Genomic DNA, 27,538 nt, shown 5'->3' on the forward strand with positions numbered 1-27,538 from the left:
TTCCTTTACTTCCTTCAAATGCCATCTTCTGAGTAAGCCACTTTGATGTGAATGGAAACCATGATCACCTGCCTGTTCTCTATATCTGTATTCTGATTTATTTCTTCACTTGTGGCCCAGTGCATGAAATTTGTGCATGGGGGGCAGGGGGAGTGTGTGCCTCAGCCTGGACTGCATCTCTCCAATCTGGGACCCCTCAGGGGATGTCCGACTGCCAATTTAGGCCCCCAAACCGGCAGTTGGACATCCCTTTTGCAATCCAGGACCACTGGTTCCTAACCACTCACCTGCCTGCCTGATCGCCCCTAACCACTATGCCTGCTGGCCTGATTGCCCCTGCCTGCCTACTCGCCACCAACTGCCCCCCCCCAATCCCCTGCCTGCCTGATCACCCCTAACCGCCTCTACCTTGGCCCCGCTACCATGGCTTTATCTGGAAGGAAGTCCAGGAGATCTCCAGAAGGTCTCCCAGTCTAATTAGCATATTCTCCTTTTATTAATATAGATAGCATTCACTATGATCAAATTTTATTGCTCAAATTCTTTTTCTTTAAAGAATTAATTATTTGTCTTGCCCATTTGAAGGTAAGTTCCATGATGTCAAAGATTCTTTCCTGTTCATTGCTATGTCTCCTCAGCTTCTTTATTTAAAATAAAAAATCATTTGACCACTTATGTGTGGATCTATTTCTGAACCCTTAATGTTCTTCCATTGATGTATATGTGTGTCTTTTCTCCAATATCACATTGTCTGAACTAATGTACCACTTTAGAATAAGTCTGAAAATGGTATTAATTTCTGCTAAAAATATTTCTGGGATTTTGATTAGGATTATATTGAATCTATAGATCAGTGTAGAGAGAACTGATCTCTTAATAATATTTAATTCAAGTCATTCCAGGATGTATATCTGAAGACCCCATAAGCAGGGATGATCCATACCTTATCCCTGGCTGCACTCTGGGAAGTTGGCCAGACCTGAAAGGGAAAGAAGCTTTATAGTTTTAAGCCTTATCAGAAGCCTTTATGCCAATGGTGGCCCCCAAAGTGCAGAAACCACGGGTCTTAAAGAACTTGTGTAATTGGAGGCAGTGAGTCAGCACAGACTGAGGGTGGGTAAGGATCAACAATGGGTGAGGCAGGAAACTTGCTCATTGGCTTAAGGTCTGAGTCTTCTGTGTTGTTGTTGGTTCCAACTCCAAGAGAACTGAAGTTGAGTTTTCTCTCAGTCCAATGAGGTGGGAGGCATAGAGTAGAAATTTATATAAGAAAAATAAGTAAATTAGATATATTAGTCTGTGTTCTCCAGAGAAACAGAACCAATAGGATACATACAGAGATAGAAATATAGAGATAGGTAAAGACATTTGTAAGGAATTGGCTGATGTCAATATGGAGGTTGAGAAGTAGTACTAAAACCTGCAATTAGCAAGCTGGAGATAAAGAAGAGGCAAAAGTCTGAGAATCAGGAGAGTTGATAGTATGATTCAGTCCAACTCCAGCTCTGTGTGTGTTATGGGGGGTGTAGAGAGGGAGGATGGGAAGAATTCTCCCTTGTTCTGCTGCCCTTTTTATTCTGTTCAGGCCACCAAGAATTGGATGAGGCACGCCCACACTGGGAAGGGCAATCTGCTTTTCTCTAGTCTACCAATTAGAATGTTAATTATATCCAGAAGTACTCTCATTGACACACCCAGAATATTGTTTAATCAAATATCTGAGCACCCCATGGCCAGTTAACTTACCCATCACAGGAGATGATTGTGAGATAAATTCTAGACTATGATTCACACTTAGGATAGTAGAATCACTTTTCTGAATGTTCAGGAAGACATACATCCAAAGGTTAGTGTAGACGAGAAGGAAAAGAAATTGTAGAAGCTTTTTACAATTTATCAAAAATGAACCCCAATATTGCATTTTTAAAACAGTGCTGAAGACAAAAGAATATGCATTTTAAAATATTATCAAGATAGCACAACAAAGCATATAAATATCCAGTCTACCTATGAGTTAATAGATTCAGTTATTAGCTCACATGTTGGTAAGAGTTGTGTCACACCCAAACAAGCTGCTAAGGAAGAATTTGAGAATTTAGCTTGGAATAAAAAAGGTACAGATTTGGCTTTAGAATAAAAAAAGCCCATAAAACTTGACTATTATCAGCAGTTCTCAACCGGCAAGAGAATAATTTCAGGTAATTAAAAAAAAAAAGTCTTAAAAAATATAAAAATAATTTTTCTGACATTGCCTTAATTAGTCCTCAAAGTTAACAGTCACTGAAATTCAGGAACCAGCAGCTACCCACTTGACTTACTCTCCAACTCAACCCTCTCTCATTGTGTTGAAGAGACAAACTTGAAAATCAATTAAAGACACTTTTAGTAAGACGCCACATAGTCCTAAATTGCCAAGAATTAAAAAAGCAGAGGCTAAAATATAGGTCACAATGGAATCTCTTTAAACAAAATAAACGTATTTTTAGCTAAAGCTATTTAAATCTTACTACACTAAGAAACTCTGTATCAATTAAGTTACCTTTTTTAAGAGAGAGAGAGAGACAGGGAAAAACATGGATTTGTTGTTCCATTATGCTTTCATTGGTTGACTCTTATATGTGCCCTGACTGGGGATCGAACCCACAAACTTGGTATATAAGGCGGTGCTCTAACCAACTAAGAAATCCAGCCAGGACTTAAATTGTCATTTCATATTCAGAGTTCCCACTATGTGCTAGCTGTATTTGACCTGACTAAAATATTTCTCACTCCAAAAAAAGAAATCCAAATGGAAATCAATTTCACCTGATAAAGCATGTGAAATGAAACACTTCTAATTGCAATGTGGCCCAGATATACATGAGATTCAATAGTTCTCTAAAAGCTTTTGAGCACCTGCATAATTACTTGATTTGTCTCAAAAACAATGGGGTTTGTAATTGTACAGGTTTTGCTTAGAATAAAAACGCCCATAAAACTCAACTATTATCAGCAGTTCCCAACCTGCAAGAGGATAATTTTGGGTAATTAAAAAAAAAGACTAAAAAATAAAATCAAAAATTTTTCTGACATTGCCTTAATTAGTCCTCAATGTTAACAGTCACTAAAATTCAGGAACCAGCAGCTACTGCTGCATCCATCTATGAGGGTCACTTGACTTACTCTCCAACTCAACCCTCTCTCCTTTATCAGTGACCATCTACCTCATAATTATACTTCCGAGATTAAGAATTGTTTCCTTTATACCTTTCATTTCTTAAGCTATAAAAGCCAAAGCTAGTAGTAATCTTTTTTTAATAAAAAAGAAGAAAAATTAGTACAGACTTATTCTATCAAATTTAAAGCATATTATGAAGCTACACTTTTTTTTTTTAAATGTGGTTCCAGTTCAGGAGCACATAAATCAAAAAGAACACGAGAGAAAACCCAGAAACAAACTATATGAATATAAATGTTTACTATATGTTAAAGGTGATATTTGAAATTAAACAAATTATTTAACCAACTTACTACTTCCTGGCTGAAGATATCAGGATATCTTCAAGCCACCAAGAATTGGATGAGGCACACCCACACTGGCCAAATACTCTTGCTTGATATCATTTACCCAAGTAAATTCTAGGTGGATTAGAGATAAAGGTATTTCTAATGAACCGGTATATAGTCTAGGAGAATATATTTTTCGCCTCTTAGAATAGAGAAGACCTTTCTAAGAATACACACAAATTCAAAGTGGGGTATGAGGGGGTAGGTGGAGGTAGAAATTAACAAATTGGACTACACAAAACTCAAAAAATTCTGTAGGTAGAAAATTACATAAACAAAGTTTAAAATCATAGGATTATCTTTTGCTAGTCTATTATCTGATATATATATATATATATATATATATATATATATATACACACACACATATATATATATACACACAATATATATATATATATGCATCTTAAAGGATATTCACAAAGATTGATGTTTATCTCAGAAACCCACATAGCTCTTTCTCTCCTCTTTTGAGTCTGAACTCAACTGGCTTCTTCACAGTGAGGCCTATGTGGACTATCTATCCAAAGTTACGAGGCACACAAACTATCCCCTTCCCTATTATATTTTCCCCCATGCCACCTATCATAACATGTGTTTCACTTTACTTTTCAATTACAGTTGACATAGTATTTTATTTTTTATCCAGTTTTTATTTCTCTTCTCTCATTGAAATATAAACTCTATGTGGCAAGTGATTTTATCTGTGTTGGTCAGGGATAGTCTTAGATATTGTGGAACCTGACACATATAATTTTGGGGGCTTCCTTTAAAAAATAACCATTTTTAAATAAATTAAACATTTTCAAATTTTAAAAAATCTGATAAATAAGACAAATACTATAAAATCTAAAAAAATGACAATATTGGCAAAATTAAAAAAAAACTTTTATAATTTTTATTATTTTGATATTGGCTGGATTCCTGAAGATATTGTCCTACAAAACCTGGAATAACTGATTTTATATATCTATATTAGTTCATTCTTTCATTATGCTTGCAGATTTATTGCAATATATCAACATATAATAAAATTCACCCATTTAAAGCATACAATTCAATGGTTTTTAGGTCACAGAGTTCTACAAATATTACCACCATCAATTTAGAACAATTACACCACTGATAAGTTTGCACCACACTTATAAGTTAATTAGATATTTGAGTTGTTTCTACTTTATTTTGGTTTGACTTTTTTTTTTTTTTTTTTTTTTTGGTGGGGAAGTTGTTTTTTATTGAACACAGAAAATAATGGAGAGGGAGAGATAGAAACATCAATGATGACAGAATCATTGATCGGCTGCCTCCTGCATGCCTCACACTGGAGGTCAAATGTGCAACCTTGACCAGGAATCAAACCATAACCTCCCAGTTCATAGGTCAACGCTCAACAACGGAGCCACGCTGGCCAGGCTGAGTTTTTTATTGACATGAAATTAACATACTTTACAATTTACCCTTTTTAAGTGTCCAATGCCTTTTAGTATATTTAAAGAGCCATTAATTCCAGAACATTTTCATCATCCCAAAAGAAACCCTGTGCTCATTCAGTCATTCCTCACTTCTCTTCCCCTCCTCTGGAAACTACGTACATACACTCTCCTTCTAGGGAATTGTTTATCCTAGACACTCCAGATAAGTGATATTAGACAATACGTGGGCTTTTGTGATTGGCTTTCCCCACCACACACCCTGCTACAATGTTTTCAAGGTTCATGCATGTTGTAGCATGTATCAATACTTCATCTTTTTCTATGGCTAAAAATATTCCATTATGTGGATAGGCCACATTATTCATTTATCAATTGATGGACATTTGGGAGGTTTCCACTTTTTTGTTATTATGAATAATGCTGCTGTGAACATTCATTTCCAAGTTTTTGTGAGATATACTAATATGTTTTTATCTCTATTGCATATATGCTTAGGAATAGAGTTTGTGGGTCACAGGGTTAACTCAATATTGAACATTTTAAGGAATTGCCAAACTCTTCTATAGTGGCTACAGCATTTTGCGTTCCCACCAGCAATTTATGAGGGCTCCAATTTTTCACAACCTTTCATTATCCATTGTCTGTCTTTTCTATTCTAGCCATCCTAGGGGATGTGAAGTGATTTCTCATAGTGATTTTGATTTGCATTTCCATAACGTCTAATAATGTTGAGTATCTCTTTGTGTGCTTATTGGCACTTGTACATCTTTGGAAATATGCCTATTTGTTCCTTTTATCCATTAAAACATGTGTTGTTTACCTTCTTTTTGTTGAAATGAGATGGGAAGCCATTGGACTGACATGACCTGATTTACATTTCACGGGCTCACTGCTGCGTTGAGACTGGTCTGAAGGAGGAAAAGGTCAAAGCAGGGAGACAGGTAGGCTAGTTCAATAATCCAAATGGGACACACTGTGTCTTGAACCAATAGAGGTAGAGAAAGTATGAGAAGTGTTTTGATTCTGGATACATTTTTGAAAGTAGAAGCAAAATGATTTCCTGATGGATTGCATGTGGGATGTGCAATAATGAGTTCTGAAACTGATAGGGTGTGTCAGGAGTTTGATTTTGGACAAGCTGAGTTTGAGATGTCTATTAAGCATCCAAGTGGTGAGTTTACATTGCTGGCAGGATATACAACTCTGGGATTTAGAGAAACCTGGGCTAGAAATTAATATGTGAACATAAAAAAGGGTCCTATGAAAAGTAACCTCACAGGTGATCTGATCATAAATTTCTAACTGGGCAGGTCACTCCCAAAGCATGTATCTTTTAAGTGAAAGGTTTATCTTTTTTTCCTTTGCTTCAGTTGAATGGTTTTCTTTTTATTTTTCTAAGAGCTTTAGACATTTGTGGATAGATTTTTTTTTTCCCCAAGCACAAGAGAAATCAGGTTATATTCAGTTCCTTTTTTAAAAAAATGTATTTTATTAATTTTTTTACTGAGAGGAAGGGAGAGGACCAGAGAGTTAGAAACATCGATTAGCTGCCTCCTGCACACCCCCCACTGGGGATGTGCCTGCAACCAACCTAAGTGCCCTTGACCGGAATCAAACCTGGGACCTTTCAGTCCGCAGGCTGACGCTCTATCCCCTAAACCAAACCGATCAGAGCTACAGTTCCTATTTTTAAAGACAAGCAATGATTATGGACAGCAAATAAGAGAATGTAAAAGACAAAAGAAGGGAGAAAAGAGAGGGCTTATATAGAACTCATGAAAAAAGAAATTATCTTAGTGCTGGGCATGAAAATAATGAACAGAATATGATTCTTTAATCTTAAATTGAAAAGATGCAAAAAGAAAAACGGTGACACGGTTTTCTTCAGTTACTGAAGGGGAGTTTAAAATAAGCAGTAGCCATAACAAATCTCACTACGATTAGTTTTAAAAGAGTAAGAAAGATCCAAATGTGACCAGGAAAGTTTGCATATTCTCAGAGAAAGAGGTACAATCCAATTCCCAAACTGTCTGGTTGAGAATCTTTGGGATAAGAACACACAGCACATTCTAATAAACCAACTTTAGAAATGGGTTTGGGACAAAGGAATTTGTAAAATTTTCATAACCAAAATGAAACATCTTCTCCAAAGCTAGTAATAAAGTGATGGCTTTATTTAGTTATTATAAGAACAAATATTAAATATACAAGTTTTGATTTCATATCTAATAATTAATTTGGAAGTATATAAAACATCTATAATTATCCAATTTTGATGTGAGATAATCAACAGGAAAGAGACACTGTGCAGTCTTTTAAGAATGTTCTCCAAATAAGGAATCTTAAAATTAGGGCCACTTTGTCTATATGCCCAATATAAAAATTAATAATTATTTCAAATGGTCATCTATTAATTGTTCCTGATGACTATAGGGAAACAAAAAGGAATTGAAATTTATTTTCTACTTTTTAAAAATGTGGGAAGATGCTTGAAATGTAAATTCTTTACCAACTTTAAAAAAAAAATGACGTTTTCTATTTCTGCAAAAAACAAGAGAATAAAACTTAAAAAGTTTACTTTGCAGAGAGAAATATCTTCCAAATTATAATTACTGAAAAAGCCTTTTTTATTCACATTTAGCTAATCTTCCTCCCCCCAAAAAATTTTATGTATATATTGAACAGATGCTATTGTTACTTTTTTGGTTAATCCTCTCCCAAGGATATTTTTCCATTGATTTTTTTGTTTTTGTTTTTAGGGAGAGTGGGAGTCAGAGGGAAAGACAGAGAGAAACATCAATGTGAGAAAACACATTAACTGGTTGCCTTCTGCATGCGCCCCTGCCAGGGAAGAGCCTGCAACCAAGGTATGTACCCTTGACCAGAATCAAACCCGGGACTCTTTGGTCCACAGGCTGATGCTCTATCCAAAGTGCCAAACTGACTAGGGCCAGGTGCTATTTTTAAATAATAGGCTGGTAAATGCTTCCTCCAGACACATTCACATTCACTGTCAGCCCCAGATGAAGTACCTAGATTCATCCGTATAAATGAAAATGCATTAGGTACAAGCCCTTGACTAGACATCTTCTTAGGAACTGTTTCTTCTTATGGGCATTTTCCAGTTATGTTAGTGTTATCAAATTTCTATAAAAATTTAACTTTACGCTTGGTTGGGCAACACAAATATCTAACTCAGTCTCTTCCTAATCTAGCTGCCTAAGCCCAACTGCGGTGCATCAGGCCTTCCCCACGTTTAATGCCTAAGGACACCTATTTCTTAAGTAGTATTTTACGTTGGTGCTTTTCTGTAGTGCACAAGACGACTCTTCAGGACAGGTATGGAACTTTTTTTTAAGTGTTGAGTCTGTCTCCCTTTTCCAATGCAGCAAACTCTTGATTAACCACATTCCCACACCCATCTCCACCCGGGAGTGTTAGCCACAGCAAAGCTATAATTAGGGACTAGATTCCTTCCAGTTAGCACACATTCCTGGACTGCTTCGCTTCAACTACAGTAAGTATAGGCTCAACACTAGTTGAATTCACATGAAGATTACCCAAACAGAAACACTGGAAAATAAATCTGGTCTCTTTTCTAAATATAATGTATCCCAAAGCAAAACACAAACATGTTAGTTTAATAATGTACATACAAGTCTTTTTTAAGTATAAATGACAAGTTTTATTTAAAAAGTAATCGTCCTCATTATACACATATAATAAAGTATTCTAAAGCAGTCTTGGGGTTTTTCACATTATGCTTGGGGCCACATGTATCACTGCTCTCTTCCAGTAAGTCATGAGCTATTACACACCGGAATTTTTGCAAATAAGGTACTTCATGAAGCAGAATGTCAAGAAGATGATTTAATTGCACAACTTACATTCATCTACAGAAATATTTCTCAGTTGTGAACTAATTACTATGCTTGGAAAATGCTAGCACCCTCATAAATATGTCAGTTAAATTATGGTGTAAAATGTAAATTTTACAAACTTTCAAAAAGCACGTTTTTGTGACATCTAAGCATTTCCCTGAAAGTATAAGGAAGGTTATTCATGTAATGAAACATTTCAGCTACACTCGGAAGACTCTTCATGAAGAAGATACCGCAGAGGTAAAGTACCTAAGAGGAGATGGTAAGAAAAATCTGAGGCCCTAGCCAGTGTGGCTCAGTTGGTTGAAGCATCATTGTGTGCATCAAAGGGTGGTGGTTTTATTCCCAATTTGTGGACTCGATCCCTGGTGGGGGAGTGTGCATGAGTCAACCAATGTTTCTCTTTCTCACCCTTCCTTCTTCTTCTCTCTAAAATCAATATAATAAAATATGTGGGTTTTTAAGTGGAGTAAAAGAAAAAAAACTATGGAAAGTAGGACCAGCTAAGAATTCACCCTGAGGAAGGGGTGAAATGTGACAGGGTTGCCCCTGCCCCCAAAACATTATTACCCTTCTATAAATTTTTGGGATGCTTTTCCACCTTACTTTGAAGCATTGCCATTGTCTGGGAAAGGCCCTGGGTTCTGAGGCATGACCTTGAAAAAATGCAGCTGCAGCATTGTGTAGCAACTGCACCATGCAGGTATTAGTGAGTTTCAGATGAGGGGAGGATGATCCCAAGTCATTCATTCTTTCTTGGAAAGGAGTTTGATCAGATTGTTTTCTTCTGATCACCACATATCAGCCTGATCACCACATGGTACCAACTATACTAAGAAAACTGATTGGTAGTAGGAAGGTGGATGATTTTGGAATATGAAGAACCCCAGTAGGTAGAGAAGGCTGGGAGAAGGGCCCTGATCCAGGAAAGGAGGCCAGCAAACCTCACAGGAGTATACCTGGGCCCTAAAGGCATAAGGGGATGGAGAGGGTTGCAAAAATAGAAGAAAGACCTTGTTCTTAGGAAGAGATATGAAATGTCTGTTTTCAGTCAACAGAGTAAATCTAATAATCTATCACCTCGACAAACCATTACATTATTAGGGAATAGCTACAAATATTCTATAGGCAAGTACTTTATATCCTGGAAATACAATCAAGAGGCAATACTTTAAGGCTACACATTAAGGCTACCTGGATTATTGTGCAAGCAACAAAGACTTTTTTTTTTTGCAAAAGGTAACATAAATTAAACACTATTTTCATCTTAGGAAAAGCTATTATTAGCCAACTAGACATTCAAAATGGAATCTTAACTCTTATTGCTATTATTCTATTGCAGGGCAGATTATCACTCAAAACCGTCCATTTCAGAACACCAAGAAATTCTCACTTTTTTGTTGTCTTTTAAGTAAGGCTACATAAGAAAAAAAGACTTTTAAAGTAAACTTCTCTTTTGTGTTTAAAGTGAAATTTATTATAATACAATAAGTGCAAGTGTTGTTAAAAATGCTGGTTAAAATTATAAAGTATCTATATAATTTTTCTAATATAAATATTGGAAACAATAACTTCAACAACTCTATACGGACACAGAACACTGAAAACATAAAATCATGCACAAGGTCTAACTGTAACTTTGCATACTGTCTTTTTTGGAATCACTTTTATCTTCTTCTGGTCTCAATATGATTCCAGAATATGAAGGGATATGCTAATTACTCAGATTACAAACTTAAAGGGTCAGTGTTTTGAATGTACATCAGTTATCACACATTAACAATACTCTAAAAATCACTGCTTCGACTATTCTGATTAAGTGGTTCTAAGTCCCATATTTCCCTTTCTCTTGGACATCAAGTTGAGCTAGAAAAACTTTGATTATAGGATCCAGCATGACATGTATGCCTCATGATTCATTTAAAAGTGGCCTAAAGTGTTACTATCTATATAAAAAGTCCTACAGGACATAAAAGACAGTAAGTACATCAGCATGTAAGGAAAATTAAGCAGCTCACCCTCTGCTTGCTTACCTGGTTCCATGTCTCTGTAGAAAGGAGAGACCAGAGCCATGAAGAAGCAAGGACCAATCAGAACTGCTGATAGTGTGTGTTTGGGAGAGGAGGAGGAGTGGCACAGGAAGGAATAGGACAGTAGTGTCAGATAATAAAGGGACACTGTTAAAGCAGGGACTGGTTCCTGAGAACACTTCATAAATTTGAGGAACAGCCTATACATTGCAGGTGAGGACATTTCACAAATACCGAAGAGAGTCTGAACAAGGCCTCAACATGTGGGCAGTGAAACAATTTTCATAAACGATCAGTTAACACCCAGACAGGTTAAGGGGTTTAGCAAGGGGGAAGAAAAGGAAACTGTGTATGATACTTAGTCATCTACGACAGCACTTCTCACTTGGGGGTTTCATCAAAATGCATTGGGTCTGGAGTGGGGCCTCAGATTCTGCAATTGCAGTAAATGCCTAGAAGATGCCGATGCTCTTGGTCTATGGACCACACTCTGAGAAGCTGGGTCTACCACACAAAGAGGGAGCCGCCTCTGTCTCTCTTGGCCACAAGTGTATCTTGAAATCCTGAGCAGAACTGAGACCTGCTCCTATCCAAGCACATCCCCAGGCCAAAGGTGTAGGTGCATTGCATATGTGAATAGCTGGCTACAAGAATGTGTTAATGTATTTTCTGAGAGCACCATGACTATATGAACAGCCAAGTAACATAATTCAACTTGAGTACATGAAGTGGTCTATTTGCTGGTAATAAAACAAATCTTTCTCAAATAGTCCTCCTTAAAGTGAACATGATATAAAAGTATTAAAAAAAAAAAAACCCAGCATATTGAATTTCATAGCAAAAGGCCACATGTGCACACACATATAGTATGAAATATAAGAAATTAAATGTGTTTTATAGAATACAGTGCTACCACTGCTCCCAGCTAAAATCATCTCCTCTTCCAAATACAAGGAAAAAACCTTGAATTGTAAGGAAAATGACTGCATTGCCTGCCAGAACAAGGCCACACGCTCCCCATTTGATCTGAAACACAAGAAAAAAGGATTAAATATTTACTTTCATCATATTACATTCTTTGCAAATCTATTATTTTCTGCATTAGAAAAATTCAATGAAATATTACATAAAACTGCTAAAAGGCTTAATGTAACAGGCAGGAGACAGTGAACTATTCAGTAATTAGTCTAATTACTTCATGATGCTTGTTAATTAAGTCTAGTATCATCCGTAAAATTTTCTCCATTAGACATATTTCTCTACTTGCTTTCAGTAGACAATGATGGCCTGAAGTAAAATACATGCAGCATATTATTAAAGGTCCAATTGCAACATTGGGTACTGAAAGTTCTATACACACTGCCTTCTTTCACAAAAACAGGAATTAGAGAATTATGGATTTGTTTCTTTTCTAGGCAAGAAAAGATTTTTAAAAATAATCTGCATGCACATGAAAATAGCTTTCCAGTGTGGCAGATGATTTTACAGAGGTACAGCTGGGGGTGAGAGTACCCTCTAGTGGGCATTTTTGTGTTTTAATTTAACCAATAGAAAACATCAATGGACGTTGCTTCATATAACATGATGTGGTAATGAAAGGTAAAAATACAAATCTTTAGAGAAAAATTTAAGAAGCACTTAGTCTGAGGTATAAAAAGAATAAGGTCATGACAATCTTGCATTCAAACACCACTAATGCTTCTCTATTATCTAGAAAGAGTTCAAACCACACAGTGCATTTAGTATAAGCTTATCCATCAGGGTAGTTTCTGTGCTCTTTGGGAACAGAGACAGCATCTGGTTCTTTTTCTTTGTGTCTGACAAATAGCAAATGTTACAAAAATATTTATTAAATGAATAAATAAGACTTGTACATTTCTGATATTCAATGTCCCAATAAGTTTCATAAAATTGAAACAGTATGTAATTGGGGAAATAAAAACAAAGAGTATAAAAAATCACCATTTAAAAAATCACCATTAAAAAAAATAAAGAGTATAAAAGACAGTGAATGTCAAAGAATGGAATAAATATACCCAAGATGTGTTTTTTATTCACTCTATTCCTAATAGCTATATAGTTAGTTGTCCCTCAACATATACCTACTGTGTTGACTTGAGAATTGTGTCCATAATCCTATTGAAGAAGAATTTGATATGATATTGTGTTACTGTGTTTTATAATAATACTGTGTTTTATAATAATGCCCCCATCACACCTCTGCTGCTGCCGTTGCCAGCACCACAAGCCTTGTCCGGCCCTGGTTACCTGAGCCTCGGGTGGCCTTGGGCAGCTGGGCAGCCACCATCCAAGGCTTGCCTGTGCCTTGGGCCAGCCCTGGGCAGCTGGGGGGCTGAGAGGACTGCGGAACTCTCGAGGCAGGCAGGGCTGAGGGGACTGGGCGCCACCATCTTGTGGCAACCATCTTTGAGGGTGGGGCAGTCAATTAGCATATTCCCTCCTTATTGGCTGTGGGCACTGTCATCTTGGTGACAGCATGAGGGTCAATTAGCATATTCCCTCTTTATTATATAGATAGGGCATATTTGATCTTCTCCTTTCTGGAACATAGCACCTAAAACACTTGAAATTTCCTAAGTGATAACAGTGATAAAGGTAACTTTTATTATGTTAATACTAGAGGCCCAGTGCACTAATTCCTACACCAGTAGGGTCTCTTAACCTGGCCTGGGGGATCTGGCCAAAACCAAGGAGTCCCAGATTGCAAGAGGGCGCAGGCCAGGCCAAGGGATCCCACTGGTGCACAATCGGGGCAGGGAGGGATGCAGGAGGTCAGCCAGCTGGGGAAGGTCTGCAGGAAAACTCCAGGGCATATCCAGCCCATCTCGCTCAGACCTGAGCAGCTGAACCCCAGCAGCAAGCTAACCTACCAGTCAGAGCATCTGCTTCCTATGGTCAGTGCACGTCATAGCAACTGGTTGACAGGTCGACTATCTGCCCCCTGGTGGTCAGTGCACATCATAGTGAGCAGCTGAAAGGCCTTAGCATATCGTTAGCATATTACACTTTGATTGGTTAAACAGACGACTGGACACTTAACATCTTAGGCTTTTATTATATAGATGGTGACTTTTATAAAGTACCAAGGAATGGGAGCTGGTTGCTAGAAAGGTCAAGCATGTGCTTAGAAGAATAAAACTTTTAGCCCATTCTCCCTTGACCTTTGGGGAAGGGAAATGGGGAATGGAGATTCATTCAATCACTAGTGGCCAATGATTTGACAGATCATGCCTATGTTATAAAGACTCCATAAAAACCCAAAATGAAGGCATTTGAAGAACTTCTAGGCTGGTGATTGGGACAGAGTGAAACATTCTGGAAACTCTTCTAAGCAGCTCTCCCATCGGGCTGTTCTTTTTATATTTAAACTATTGTAGTAATGTAGTGAGTAAATGGCTTTCCTGAATTCTGTGAACACATCAATTAAATGGAAGATAAGGGTTATGAGGACCTCTGATTTATAGCCAGTCAGAAACTCAAGTGACAACCTGGACTTTTGATTGGCAACTAAAACAGAGTGCAGTCATGTGGGACTAAATCCTTAACACGTGGCATCTAATACTGTACTATTTTGGGAGAGACAGTGTTAGAATCAAGATGAATTGTTGGACGCCCAGCTGGTGTTAGAAATTGCTCGTTGGAGGTGGGGGGGGGAGGGGAGACTCCCACTCCACAAATATTTAAATTGGGTGATCAAGACTCATTTATATGTTCATTTTGAAACTAGAAAAGTATTGTTATTGTAGTCTCTATGGACTGCCATTAAGATAAAAGGCAAGGACTCAAGAACAATTCCAGATAATAGCTTAAAGTAGAAAAAGCAAGAAGTCATTTGGCCTGGCTAAAAGTTATAAGAGAAACTAAGAAAGACATTCTGCAAATATGGCCAAGACATTGTTAGGTAGATCTAAAATGTAGACTAGATTGACTGAAAATATGCCTGGCTTTGAGTATGAAGTCTAAGCAATGCAAATGAAATTGTGGTCCAGACAGAGGCCTTTGAAGTAAACGCAGTGACAACTGGGCAAATCAATAGAGAACAAAACTCACCACAGCCACACGAGCAAGAATAACAGGAAATCCAAAGGCAGAAACAACAATTCCAGTAGTGAAAAAATATGCCAGTTCCCGACAGGCACTGCTTGTTGCATCAGAGTCATACGTTGCTCTTTTGGCAATGAAATGTGGAATGGGAGAAATGGCATGAAATATCAGGACGAACAAGGGCCAATAAACACTGTTGGTTGAAACCAGGAGAAATGCAAAAAGAAAAGTTACAGTTAAGACATTCTACTGTTTCATAGTTGATATTATTTTAAATATTATTTTTAATGAAATACAGTATATTTCAAGAATCACCCAATAGCCCAGCCAGTATGGCCCAGTGGTTGAGCGTCGACCCATGAACCAGGAGGTCATGGTTTGATACTGGGTCAGAGTATAAGCCTGGGATGCAGGCTTGATTCTCAGTGGGGGGCCGGCAAGAGGCAGCCAATCAATGATCCCTTCTCTCCCTCTTCTTTCCACTCTGAACTCAATAAGAACTTTTCTTTTTCAAAAAGAATCACCAAACAATATTGTCAGGGTTCTGTTTTGTTTTTTAGAAATTTTCTAGTTTAAAGCCATTATTGGACAAGTGAGGAAACAGACACAGATTGGAAAAAAGGACCGGACTAGACCCAGCTGCTTCCTGACATATCCACAGCAAAGAACTCTTAATTCTTCCTAGAATACAATAAGTTTTCTGAAGAAAATCTATGTTCCCATTTACAGGAAGCCGTTGAGGACAAAAATAAAAGGGGGGGGGGGCGGTATTTACAAGTTCAGTGATGAAAAATAATCTCACAGGAAGATCTGATCATAAAATCTTAAATGAGCCGTCATGGTGGGTAGTCACGCTCCAAGAATATAACTTTCGTTTTTTCAAATGTGGTTTGTTTGTTTTTTATTGATTTCAGAGGGGAAGCAGAAGGGAGACAGAGATAGAAACATCAATGATAAGAGAGAATCATTGATCTGCAGCCTCCTGCACAACACCCACTGGGGATCAAGATCACAACCCTGCACGTGCCCTGACTGGGAATCAAACTATGATCTCCTCGTTCATGAGTCGACGTTCAACCACTTACCACACTGACTGGGCAGCATATAACTTCTTTAGTGAAAGATTTAACTTTGCCGTAAGCAAGCCCTGTCTATTTTTCTGTGCATCTAGGTTAATACACCTTTGAAATAAGCATAGCTCCCCTCAAGAGAGCTCATGATCTTGTTTTATCCCAACTTCAGGTAATTTTCTTTACATGTTAAATGCATAAAAGAAACTGTAAAAACTATTATTCTTCCAAGCATTTGAGATCTTACTTTCCAGCAATTGTTGTCAGTTTTGGCTTAAATAAAGACTTATAAAAATTCTTCACAGATTTAAACATTTCTTACATTAACAATATAAATTATAAATGCCTCAAAACAAAATTTGGGTCCAACTGATTTTTTACATACTAGTGAGTTTTTCTCATAGCCAAAGGTCTCTGTTTGTGTCTACATGTGAACACTGAAAATGTGAGATAATTTTCCACCTCTGGATGGTATTATTAAAATTAATTTAAAGGCAAACACTTGCAATTGGGTATTTCAAAATTCTCAGAAGTATAGAAACTAACTCAGATGCTTTGTAAGTTCACATGATCTAAGATTAACCCTTAGTAAATAAAAGCTAGTTTAATCTTGATGGTTTAAGTAGAACTGACATGTCTTTTGTGCTGATATTTTAAATATAATACAGTTATATTATGTTTTATCCAGGGTTTTATAAAAATAAGTCCATGTTAATAACTGACTTATACATCTATGAAATGTTTCTAGAGTTTATAAACTGTCTTCATAAATTTGACTTCTTAGTTTTCACTGGAAATTAAGGTTGTAAGGGTTAAAATATCAACTTTACTATGCTCCAAAATGAACCCTGGGACAACTTAAAAAGACCTGTTCTCTCTTCTTACAACAGAGATGCTTTAAACTAATCAGGACTTTTTTTGTTTTTGTTAAATTGCATGGGATTTATTTAATTGTAAAATAAGTGATAAAAGACTTCTAGGGTATGCTACCAAGGTGAAAAATGGCTGTAAATAAAATGAATAGTTGGGGATATGGGAAACCCAACATAGCTACTTGGTTCTTTGAGGCTCCCTGGAAAACACCATTTTTTTTCAGTATTTATACGTTCCTTCATGCCTCGTAGTGCATTCAAGCTGGACTTAGATTAGATGAAGGAACTTATGAGCTGACATTATTGAAAGGAGACAGTTTACACTATTGTTAAGGTTTGATAAAGTCACTACCAGAAAATGCCGAATAGGTAACCACTTCCTTTCACAGGAAGCAACCAGAAGACAAAGACTAAGAATCATTAACTACCACCTAGTTTACTGGAGAGGACATCAAATAAAACACACTCTCCAACCTCACTGGATGGGACCTTATCAGCACCTAACCGCGAACAGACATCTAGCCATCTCTGATACTTGCGTCCGCCTACAACAGACATCAGAGACTCCTCTAGAATGAGAAGCCACTGACATCAGAGATAGACAGCTATCCCAAAACACTGACAAGGCCTGTGTCTGTATATCTTCAGATCAATGCTAAACTCAGAAACCAGTTTGTTTGTTTTTACCTGTATGCTAATGATATGTTATAATAATATATTTGTTCTTTGGGTTTTGCTAATAGTCCAACTGCTTATGATTAATGAAGATGTATCTGATAATAGTCTTTGTATAGCTATATATGTGTTATAATAAATGAAAAAGACAGAAAAATGAAACAAATGGCAAAACTTGGATCATGATAGTTAACAGGATAGAAATGATCCAGAGTATTTTTTGTAATGAAGGCCCATAAGACCTAACTTCCATTTATCTAATCTTCACTTATGGAAAAATTTGGTCTCAATTCATATTTCCAGGTTATATTGTTCCATCCCCAATGGTTCAACATTTCAGTACAATAACCACCATCCCCTGTGTCCTTTACCCTTTATTCTTAACACTTCTACCTCTGATAGCAAGGGTATTTTATTTTAAATATTTTTTTTATTGATTTTTAGAGAGAGAAACATTGATGAAAACTATCAATTGGCTGCCTCCTTCACCCTCCTACTGGGGATTGGGCCCACAACCCAGGCACGTGTCTAACCAGAAATCAAATCAGCAGCCTCTCGGTGCATGGGACAATGCTCAACCAACTGATCTGCACCAACCCGGGCAGCATGCACATTGCAAAATCTGTTTACCATCTGTCTCCCCCTCTGAAATACAGACTTCAACAGAGCAGGACTCGTGTTTTCTTATTTCTTAACTAGGGGCCCGGTGCATGAAGATTTGTGCAGGGGTGGGAGGGGAAGTGGGGAGCCCGACCTGCACCCTCTCCAATCTGGAAGCCCTCAGGGGAGCCCTCTATAATCTGGGAGTTTCTATCTATCTTTGCAATCACATGAGCAAATTGTCTGAGACTTCAGCCCAGAATGGTTTGTTGCTCACAGAATAATAGAGGCTTTTTTTTTTTTTTTTTTTTCATTAATGGAGATTTTCTGGAAGTTTTAGGATATCTTCCCTTTAATTTTTCCTAGACACTCTGATTTTCCTTTGCTTTCCCTCCATCCTCCACTGTAACAGTAACTTGCTCCAGGCCCACTTTGCTCTAGTGTCTAGGAGATCGTCTGCCACCTGAACTATGATTCCCAGCATTCCTGGTGCTCACCATGCTCTTGGTTTTCCCTTCCTGCTCTGTCTCTATCCCATGGCCTCCTGCTCTGCCAAATTCCCCAAGCTCCAAGCTGCTCCATTCTTTGTCGGCTCTCCCACTCTGCTCTTCTCTGCATGGCACCTGTGTATGCAAATTAACCCGCCATCTTTGTTGGGTTAATTTGCATACTCACTCTTGATTGGCTGATGAGCATAGCAGAATACAATCAGTTTACATGTTTTTCTTTTATTATACAGGATCCCCAGTTACCATAACAACAGCAGGAAAACAGCAAGCACTCAACCAATACTTGTGAATAAAGAAATATGTTGAATTGTTCCCTCACAACTCCTCCTGATAAACTCTCATTTATCCACCAAGTCTTGGCTAAAAAGACAACTTCTGTGCAGCACTCCCCAACTGTCCCAGGAAAACTCTGATTCTCTGATGCACTTTCTCAAAGCTTTCACTGTACTTTTCCCATATCTCCACTACAGTTGTCTTACTAACTAGATAGTTTACCTGTCTCTCACCCAATGTAAGCCTCTTGAGGACAGGACTATGTCTCTTCATTCTTTTTTTCTTTTTAAATATATTTTTATTGATTTCAGAGAGGAAGAGAGAGGGGGAGATAGAAACATCAATGATGAGAAAGAATCATTGATCGGCTGCCTCCTGCACATATTGGGGATTGATTGAGCACACAACCCGCCCATATGCCCTTCACCAGAATTGAACCCGAGACCCTTCAGTTTACAGACTGATTGTCTATCTACTGAATCAAACCAGCTAGGACACTGTCTCTTCATTCTTGCATTCCCAGCTGATCCAGAGAAGGTATTCAGTAAGTGCTTATTAAATTAAATGAATATATCAATTTTAAAAAAAGCTTTTCTCTTCATAGCTACAACTGACCTATGAAGGGATTGGGTTCATAATTCGGGCTTCACTAATTCATTGGTTGGAGTTTGGTGTTAAACTGACCAAACTCCCTAACACTCATGACACATACATACAAAATAGTGACGAATACACAAAAGAATATTTTTTTAAATAACTTACCCATAATCCTCTAAGGCACATCCCAGCATAAGAAATGTCAGTCCAATAGCCCCACTGAAGGATAATAACACAAGAGCTGTGAAAGATAAAGCCAAGAGTTACAGGTTCTATCGATAGATCAGTGGTTGCCAGGGGCTGGGGTAGGAGGGGAGGAATGAGAAGTGACTATATTGGGTACAGAATTTCTCTTGGGGGTGATGAAATGTTTTGGAATTAGATAGTAGTGATGGTTGTGAATATATTAAAAGAAAAAACAACAAAAAATTTAACATTTTGAAAAGGATAATTTTGTGGTATGTGAATGTATCTCAATAAAAATTTTTAATTAAAAAAGTAAGTCCACAATTTTAGCAAATGTAGCAATTTACTTATTTCATTAGTTGATGTTATATTCAACTAGCATATCATTGCCTATGCCCACCACTTTGAAATCATTAGGTGGAGAAAGGTCTCAAGAATTCCCAGTACCCAACTTCTATCTACTGTATTAATTCCCTCTATATTTGTCAGAAGAGGGCAGCCAGCCAGTCTGTACAACTCCAGTGAAAGGAAACTCACTACCACCTGAGGCAGGTCATTTCTTTCTGACAGTTTCTAAACGTTTAAAACCTGCTTTCCTTAAATTATATACAAAACTGTTTCTCTGAAATATATACACTTTGGTCATTTTTGCCTCCCTATAGAAAATTATCCTCAACTACTAAATAAAATGTTTATTCCTGGCATCTTTAGGACACTAATCTCTGAGGGGAGAGTAACACATCTATCCTTATGCTGCTAATGTGTTTTAAAAAATTCTTGAGCTCTGAGTCACCAACATTTGTTCAAATCTTCTCTGTCAACTGGTTGTGTACACTTGTGTAGAAGCTAAACTTCTCTAAATCTGATTTCGCACCTGTAAAATAGTATAATGGTACCACCTTATTAGGGAGCTTATAGTAATTAAATGAGATAATCTATGTAAAGTACTTGGCAAAAGGAGGGATTCAATAAGTAAATGTTGATGGATGTATCGGCTCATTTTAGCAATGTTCTTTGAAATGGTATAAATCAGAAGCATAGGACACTATATTATCCAAATATCCTTCTGAAAAAAATACCCAACACTCAAAATTAGTCACTGATTAAACTAACCAACATTCTCACTGCTTACTGTTACATTAAGAGATTTGGAAGGAATGTTTTATAGGAAGGTGCCAAAGTGCTTTTAAGAAACACCTCGAAGTATGTAGGTATTAGAGGAAAAGGAAAGAATAATTTTAATTTGTATATTTTTCCATTTGGTAGGTGTCACTTTTTAAAGAAAAATGTACAAAAGTAAGTTTTTATATATTGTTTCATTAAGGAGAATCTCTTCCTAGTTGTCTTTGTCCCCTCCCTGTGCCTGACCATCTATCTGCACTGCTCCCTCCTCCAGGACAGTTTTCAAAGCTAGGGACTGCAGACCTCTTCTTTCTGGTCTGTGTCACCAATTCCTCAAGGCTCACAACTGTGTATCTCTGGCTGATTCTTTTTAGTCCCTCCCCCCTCTTTTTCCCCCCAGAAATTGCATTCTCTCTTCCTCTTAAAGTTGGAGCAAATCAGAATTCCAACTTCATCTTTTTCCACTCTATACTCTTGTTGAAACATAGCGTTCCACCCAAAGCTCCCCAGCACTGCAAGGGTCTGGCCACATAAAGGCTGCACCTCCAACTCCAATTTTGTCTTCTCCATCTGAGTAGCCAACAAGGACCTCAAATTCAAGATGTGAACATCCCTACTCCCTCCCCCACCACATATATTTCTTCCCTTTGAAGGTTCTACTTTGAAACACCAACACCATCATTGTACTACGTCCTTCAGAAAAACAGCAAATCGAGGTGACTTAATCTCCCAGACCTCACTCCTATAGACTGAAAGCTTGTATTCCAGCCTCACCTCAACCCTCAAAACTCACGTTAAATCCTAAGGCCTAGCGTGATGGTACTGGGAAGCAAGGCCTTTGGGAGGAGATTAGCCCACAAGAGCAGAACCCTCATCAATGGGATTAGTGCCCTCAGAAGAGACCCCAGAGAGCTCCCTTACCCTTTCCACCATGTGAGGAATCAAGAAGATAGCTGTCTAGAAACCAGGAAGCAGGCCCTCATCACATCAAAAATGCTGACATCTTGATCTTGGACTTCCCAAACTCCAGAAGTAAGAAAACAAATGTTTGTTCAAGCCACCCGCTTTCTAGCAGCTTGCTTCTCTTGCACCCTCTGCTACTGCCCTAGAGCAGGCTCTTATCATCCCATGCCTGGCTCTAAGCCTCTCTGCCAATGCACCCTCCACACAGCAGACAGTGATTTCCCAAATATACAAAGCTGGTGTCGCCCCTTGGCAGTTGCTTCCGTAGCCAACACTTTGTTCTGGTCTGATCCCTGACTGCCTACCACTCTCCCATTAAGATCCAGTCTTAATAACACAGATGAAGAGAACAGGCGTGTTCTTTTCATGCCCTCTGCTCTGTGTCACACGCTGTTCTTTCCACTTGGAATAAACTCTATGCTCACCCCAGCTTTTGTCAGGCGAAGCCTTACTGATCCTTTTCGCTTCCATTCAAGGATTGCCTCTTCTGTAGAAATGGTCCTCCTAGTCCCCAAAGCAGGGCCAAGAGATCCCATCTCTATTAGTTACTAGGGCTGCTATTAACAATGTATCGCTTCTCGGCCTTTTGGCTAAGATCAAGTGTAGTAACAACGTGAGTGGCTCAGAACAACGGAAATTCATTTCCTCCAGTTCTGGAGGCTTCACTGTGTCAGGAAGGTGTCTGGTGTCCATCATGGTGTCCTTGTCCCAGTGGCTTCAGGCAACCTTTGATGCTCCTTGGCTTGCAGCTGCCTTATTCTTCCTTCAGCCTTCAACTTCATATGCTGTTTTTCTATGCTGTCCCTACATGTCTCCACGTCCAAATTTCTCTTATAATAGCCTTTGGGTGAGGGCCCAATCAAATCCAGTATTAACTTAACTTGATTGCATGTGCAAAGACCCTATTTCCAGAAAAAGTCACCTTGACAGGTCCTTGGGAGTCAGAACACATCTATTTGAGAGACATGATTCCACCAAAACACCACCTTTGCGCTCCCACTGTATCTGAGCATGCCTTAGCTAGGAACATAGTAACTATTTCCAACTCCCTTGCCCAACAATTCCCCATGTATCTTTTTATGCCAAGTCTGGGGCAGGCAGTAATCCCCGAGTTCACTACAAAAACTGCCTTCCCTTAATCCTTTTCCATGTCAAAACCTAGCTTCCTTCACCATTGCTAACACATTCACACATAAACATTATTACTTGATAGTTTCTGGGCATGACTAAACAGTGCAATACAGATACTAACTTTGTCAACTGTCTCCAGCACTGGCTTCCACTGGCTTCCAATGTCACTATCCAGATAAATCATGTTCACTAAACTGATGTCGAATATAAAAGGTCACCCAGAAATGATGATAAAATTTGCTGCCAACAGCTCACGCGCTCAGGTGTAAATTTCACGGTGAACATACTCATGTGTGCAAAACTACGTGGTATACAAGTTTACTAGCAGGTGGGGAGGGGGATCTTTGGGTACACATTTTGAAGAAAATAGGAACTCCAGCAAAGAAACAAGTTATGCCCTCTATTCAAAAGATTACGAATCTCATGGTTTCCTCCCAAAAATAACAGGAAACCTTCCAATCACCTCTCCCAACGCTGGCATGCCCCAGTCCTCTGGAGGCATACAGATAAGGGAAACGGTGTTCTTGGTACCCCCGTTTTATCAGCCACACCACCCCTCCTTTTTTTTTTTTTTTTTAATCAACCGCACCCTTTAAAAATACACACTGCACAAAACACCCCTTTCTCGTGTGCCCAAAGAAAGATGAAAGTAATAATAAAATTCCACCTAATTGGTTCTCCACGATTACGAGAAATGCAGCTTTTCAAGGTGCTTTCCACGAACACCCACCCGCCTGCAGTGGACTCGGCCTCGTTGGAAAAAAACCACCAAGGAGCGAGAGGATTAGGTGTCCCAAAGCCGAGAGCACTGCAGACAAAGGCTCGCGGAGCCGCAGGAAGAGAAGGAGAAGGGGCGCAAGTCAGGAAGTGGGAACCTCCTAAAAGACTCGGTGGTGCAAAGGGGTGGGATGGGGAGACCTTCCGAAGAGGCTGAGGAGGAGCCGGGAGGGGATGCTCCCCGGGTCCCTCAGGCGGGCGCCGCTCCCCGCGCGGGCCGGGCCAGTGACCTAGCAAAACAACGCGGGGCTGCGGTGCCCCACGCACCCACCCTCCACCCGCAACCCCAGAAGACGCGACAGGGGATGGGCGCGCGCGTTCCCACCCGGGGAGGCGGGGTGCGCGGCGGGATGGGGGAGGCCGCTTCCCGCCCACGCGCTGGAAGCACAGCGCCAGGTTCACACAGGACCGGCGAGCGGCGACCACGGCCGGCTGCAGAGGTACCTTTAATGCCCGCCATGTCTCCGGAGCTGGGGCCGCGGCTGCTTCCGGTTTCCAGCCACAGCCCCGCCCACGCCCGGCCAGGGGCGGCACCGCGCGTCGAGCCCACCCCCGCCACGCATAGCCCCGCCCCCGTTACGCCCGTAACTCCGCCCCCATCTCGCGTAAACTCCGCCTCCATCTCGCGTAGCTCCGCCCCCATCTCCCGGAGTTGGGCACCTGCCTCTGGATCCACATCTTGGGCCATTCCTGCAAAGCCACTAGCTCAGTCACCCCCACCTTATACCGTCATGTATCTCCCAGGGCCTGAGCCCAACGCAGAGGGTCATTTTGCATTGCCCTGTCCATCTTCGATAGCTTTTGCTTAATTTTCAACAAAAGTTAAAGATAACGGGTTTCATGGGAATCCGGGGTTTCCCTGGCTATCTGAGAAGTACAAATTCTCACCCCACCACCACCTTTCAGATTCCTGCTCGGTCTACTTTTTCAAAACTGCATACTGAGCATACTGTAGTCTCCACACATGTTTAATGACCTGTTTGTTTATTTTCCTCGCTCCTCCCATGTCTCCTCATAGATGGAAGGTGCACTTATTAAAACTCCCAGGATCAATCTCTCTGCGTTAGCATGCAAATGAAGCTTTGAAGCCCATCAATGTTCTAGCTAGGAGACCAGGATTTCTATGCTGATCCTTTTTGAAACATAGTATTCATGTAGCATGATCCAACTGTGTGTGCTATGGGGCCAGGGTGGCAGTCGGGGTGGGTAGAGTATAAATGCAGAAATCCTGTCAGATTACAGTTTGGTACAAATGGGTTCTAGGCTTTCCATATTCTCTGCCCATAACTTTTTAAAAATGTAAATCATGTCAGAAGGTATAATTCAAACTTGTCATTATATTCCTATGAGTGCAAAAATAACAGATTTCTACACATATTTTTGAGCCTTTTAATATACATTACAAATAGTTTAAACAATCACATTTTATGTGTAACATATTTACAAAACAAAAATATATTACAATAAATATGAATGAATGAAACGGCGAATTTGACCAACAAGAAGCTCTGTCACAACCAGATATTTAAAAGGAATGCCAAAACCTGTTGGACTGCTTATGTTAAGGGTTTTAAGATAAATAGGGGTCCAGAGTTATAACGTATTTGGAAAAGAGATGGGGGAGACCCAAAATTAAGTTAGGTAAGATTCTTTCTCATTGCTAAATACATAATGTTTAATGATGTTTTAAACTGTGATCAGTGATGAATTACCCAAACATGATACAAAGTTAATATAGTTCTATCATTTCAAAATGTACGTGGCATTCACATATCCTTTTAATTATTATCATTATATACTGTAGTTCACACAATATCTACAAATGTGAATGAGAAGAAGAAAAAAACAAGTCACAGCAACATGTCTCACATTCCAATTTTAAATAAGACAAGCACATACTGGATCAAACATTATTTTATAATATGTTAATAAATAACACCTAGTTTGTTATGGTTACCTTGAACAGTTTATAGCTGTATACTTAAAAAGAACATATTTTTTTTGCAAGTTTCACATTGTCAGTAAAAAGTAAAATAGAAAACAAATATTTTTAACAAAAAAAAGAGTTTTACATGGAACATAGATCTTTTTCTTTTTTTTTCTAATTTGGAACATAAAGCATTTTGACATGCTGCTTCTCTGGTACAGTTTGCCACAAGAAAATTAAAACAGAAAAAAAAATGATTGTCTTGGAAAACAATTTTTGAAAGCTTTCACAATATTAGCATGGGAATCTTTTTGCCCATCTGCTTTGCATATATATATATATGCTCACTGTGTATGTGTGCACCAAAGAGATCTACTATAGTCACAGGATCACACCTGCTTACCTCTTAAAACCACAAACAGCCAAAACAATGAACTGAAATCCAACCCACTTAAAGTCCGTAAAGGTTTCATTCTTGCTTTGCTTTCACAGATGTCCCAGGATGAATGCTGTTCCTGTGGATCCCCAACAACTTTTAAAGCAATAAACCCCACTGATAACCCAAGGAATTCAGTGTATCAACTGGGGAGAGGAACCTAAAAATCTTGACAAGCCATCTGACTGGGACTAAAGGTCAGCCCAGCTTCCTCACTGCAACTATCCCTGTGTTCAGTGTTGTCTTCTACTCTCCCACCACAACCACTCACAAACCTAGAGGACATTCAGTTCCCTCTCCAGATCGGTCCTGGTAACTTGTGAATGTGCCAAACTGCTTTACGTCAAACTAAGAACATGTTCTCGGCTAAGCAAAAGGAAGAACATTAAGCCTAATGGCAGAATCATAAGTTTCTTTCAAATCAGTTTGAGTTATTGTTATGGTATTAAGACTTTTTTTTTATTATTAAGCAACCAGTTTTCTAAAGGGAAAATAAGGTAGCAGCCTACCTTTCTGACCAGGATTAAAATTTTTTAGAGTCCCTATTTTCTTTATCCAACATTTTCTCTAATTTTAAGAGTCTGTGGTCATCACTGGATTGTAGTATAATCACTTCCCACAATTCAAGTTCACTTGCATCTGTTAGTCCTCTTGACCAAAAGTATACAGTGTTATGTTAAAATCATAGTAAATGTCAAAAAACAAAAAAAAAAAAAAAAAAAAACCTAGGTGGTTGTATTCCTGGAGTCTAAAGCCTTTGCTCAAATTATATCTTTCCAAGAAAATCTAAAATCCATTAGTTAAAATCTTTCATGTAATCCTGTTATCATAACTTCTGCTCATTAATCCTATTCCCAGACAATGAGATGGGGGTTATGTTTCTGGTGGCCTCTGTTTTCCATTCCCCCACCATATGTTGAGTAGGCTCCTCAAAGGGCAGGCTGGAATGTTGTAACTCTGCAAGGTCAGCTGACTAAAAAGTCCTCTCCTGCTTTGGACCTTTTATGGTGGAGACTTGAGAAAAGGAACATCCACATTCCTTATCAATGAGGAACTAATTCACTGAGTAATTTAACAGTTTAGTACTGGATACACGTTACTGGAGTTTTTGGTTCACCTTTGAAAATCTCAGAACTGTGACATACACTAAGCATTAGCACAGGTCTGCAGCAGAGAGGGAAAAGCTCATAAATTAATACAAGGGCTTTGGGCCTTGGTTTTCAAATTCAGACCAGGCATCATTGAGCTCCATGAAAATCATCTTTGCATATTGTTCATAGGGTTGCCCAGTAGCCTATAGAAAAAACGAAACACACATTAGATACCACAGACCAGAATCTTATTTATATTAAATTTTCACTGCTAATATGTGGACTCTATGTTACTGAAATGTTTCCTTTGAAGCCATTTCTCCTCTTACAGCCCAATCGATGTGACCGTAATTA

General features: G+C 38.8%; 2 protein-coding genes across 9 annotated transcripts in view; both read right to left on the reverse strand.

Moving 5' to 3' along the window:
- Positions 1-9,666: 9,666 nt before the first annotated feature.
- LEPROT lies at positions 9,667-24,286 on the reverse strand. Its single transcript, XM_036444757.2, has 4 exons — positions 24,175-24,286; positions 19,717-19,792; positions 14,962-15,148; positions 9,667-11,916 (listed from the first exon to the last, which is right to left on the reverse strand). The coding sequence occupies exons 1-4, from the start codon at positions 24,188-24,190 to the stop codon at positions 11,800-11,802; spliced, it is 396 nt and encodes a 131-aa protein (XP_036300650.1). The 5' UTR covers positions 24,191-24,286; the 3' UTR covers positions 9,667-11,799.
- Positions 24,287-25,105: 819 nt separating this feature from the next.
- Positions 25,106-27,538, reverse strand: part of DNAJC6 (DnaJ heat shock protein family (Hsp40) member C6) — a 131,107-nt gene continuing 128,674 nt past the window's right edge. For all 8 annotated transcript variants that reach the window (XM_036443850.2, XM_036443852.2, XM_036443853.2 and 5 more), the window contains one exon: positions 25,106-27,387. In XM_036443850.2, coding sequence (XP_036299743.1) covers positions 27,286-27,387 — 102 coding nt within the window. In that variant the 3' untranslated portion in view covers positions 25,106-27,285. The remainder of the gene's footprint in view (positions 27,388-27,538) is intronic.

The sequence above is a fragment of the Pipistrellus kuhlii genome, unplaced genomic scaffold (genome assembly GCF_014108245.1).
Source record: "Pipistrellus kuhlii isolate mPipKuh1 unplaced genomic scaffold, mPipKuh1.p scaffold_m20_p_2, whole genome shotgun sequence".
NCBI classification, from domain to species: Eukaryota; Metazoa; Chordata; class Mammalia; order Chiroptera; family Vespertilionidae; genus Pipistrellus; species Pipistrellus kuhlii.

What these genes read in the sequence shown, in the direction of transcription:
- LEPROT (XM_036444757.2), bottom strand. An exon ending in TGTGCCTTAGAGGATTATGG is followed by an intron (nt 15,149 to 19,716) that starts GTAAGTTATTTA and finishes TTCAACCAACAG; the next exon opens with TGTTTATTGGCCCTTGTTCG. An exon ending in TTCTTGCTCGTGTGGCTGTG is followed by an intron (nt 11,917 to 14,961) that starts GTGAGTTTTGTT and finishes CTTGTGTTTCAG; the next exon opens with ATCAAATGGGGAGCGTGTGG.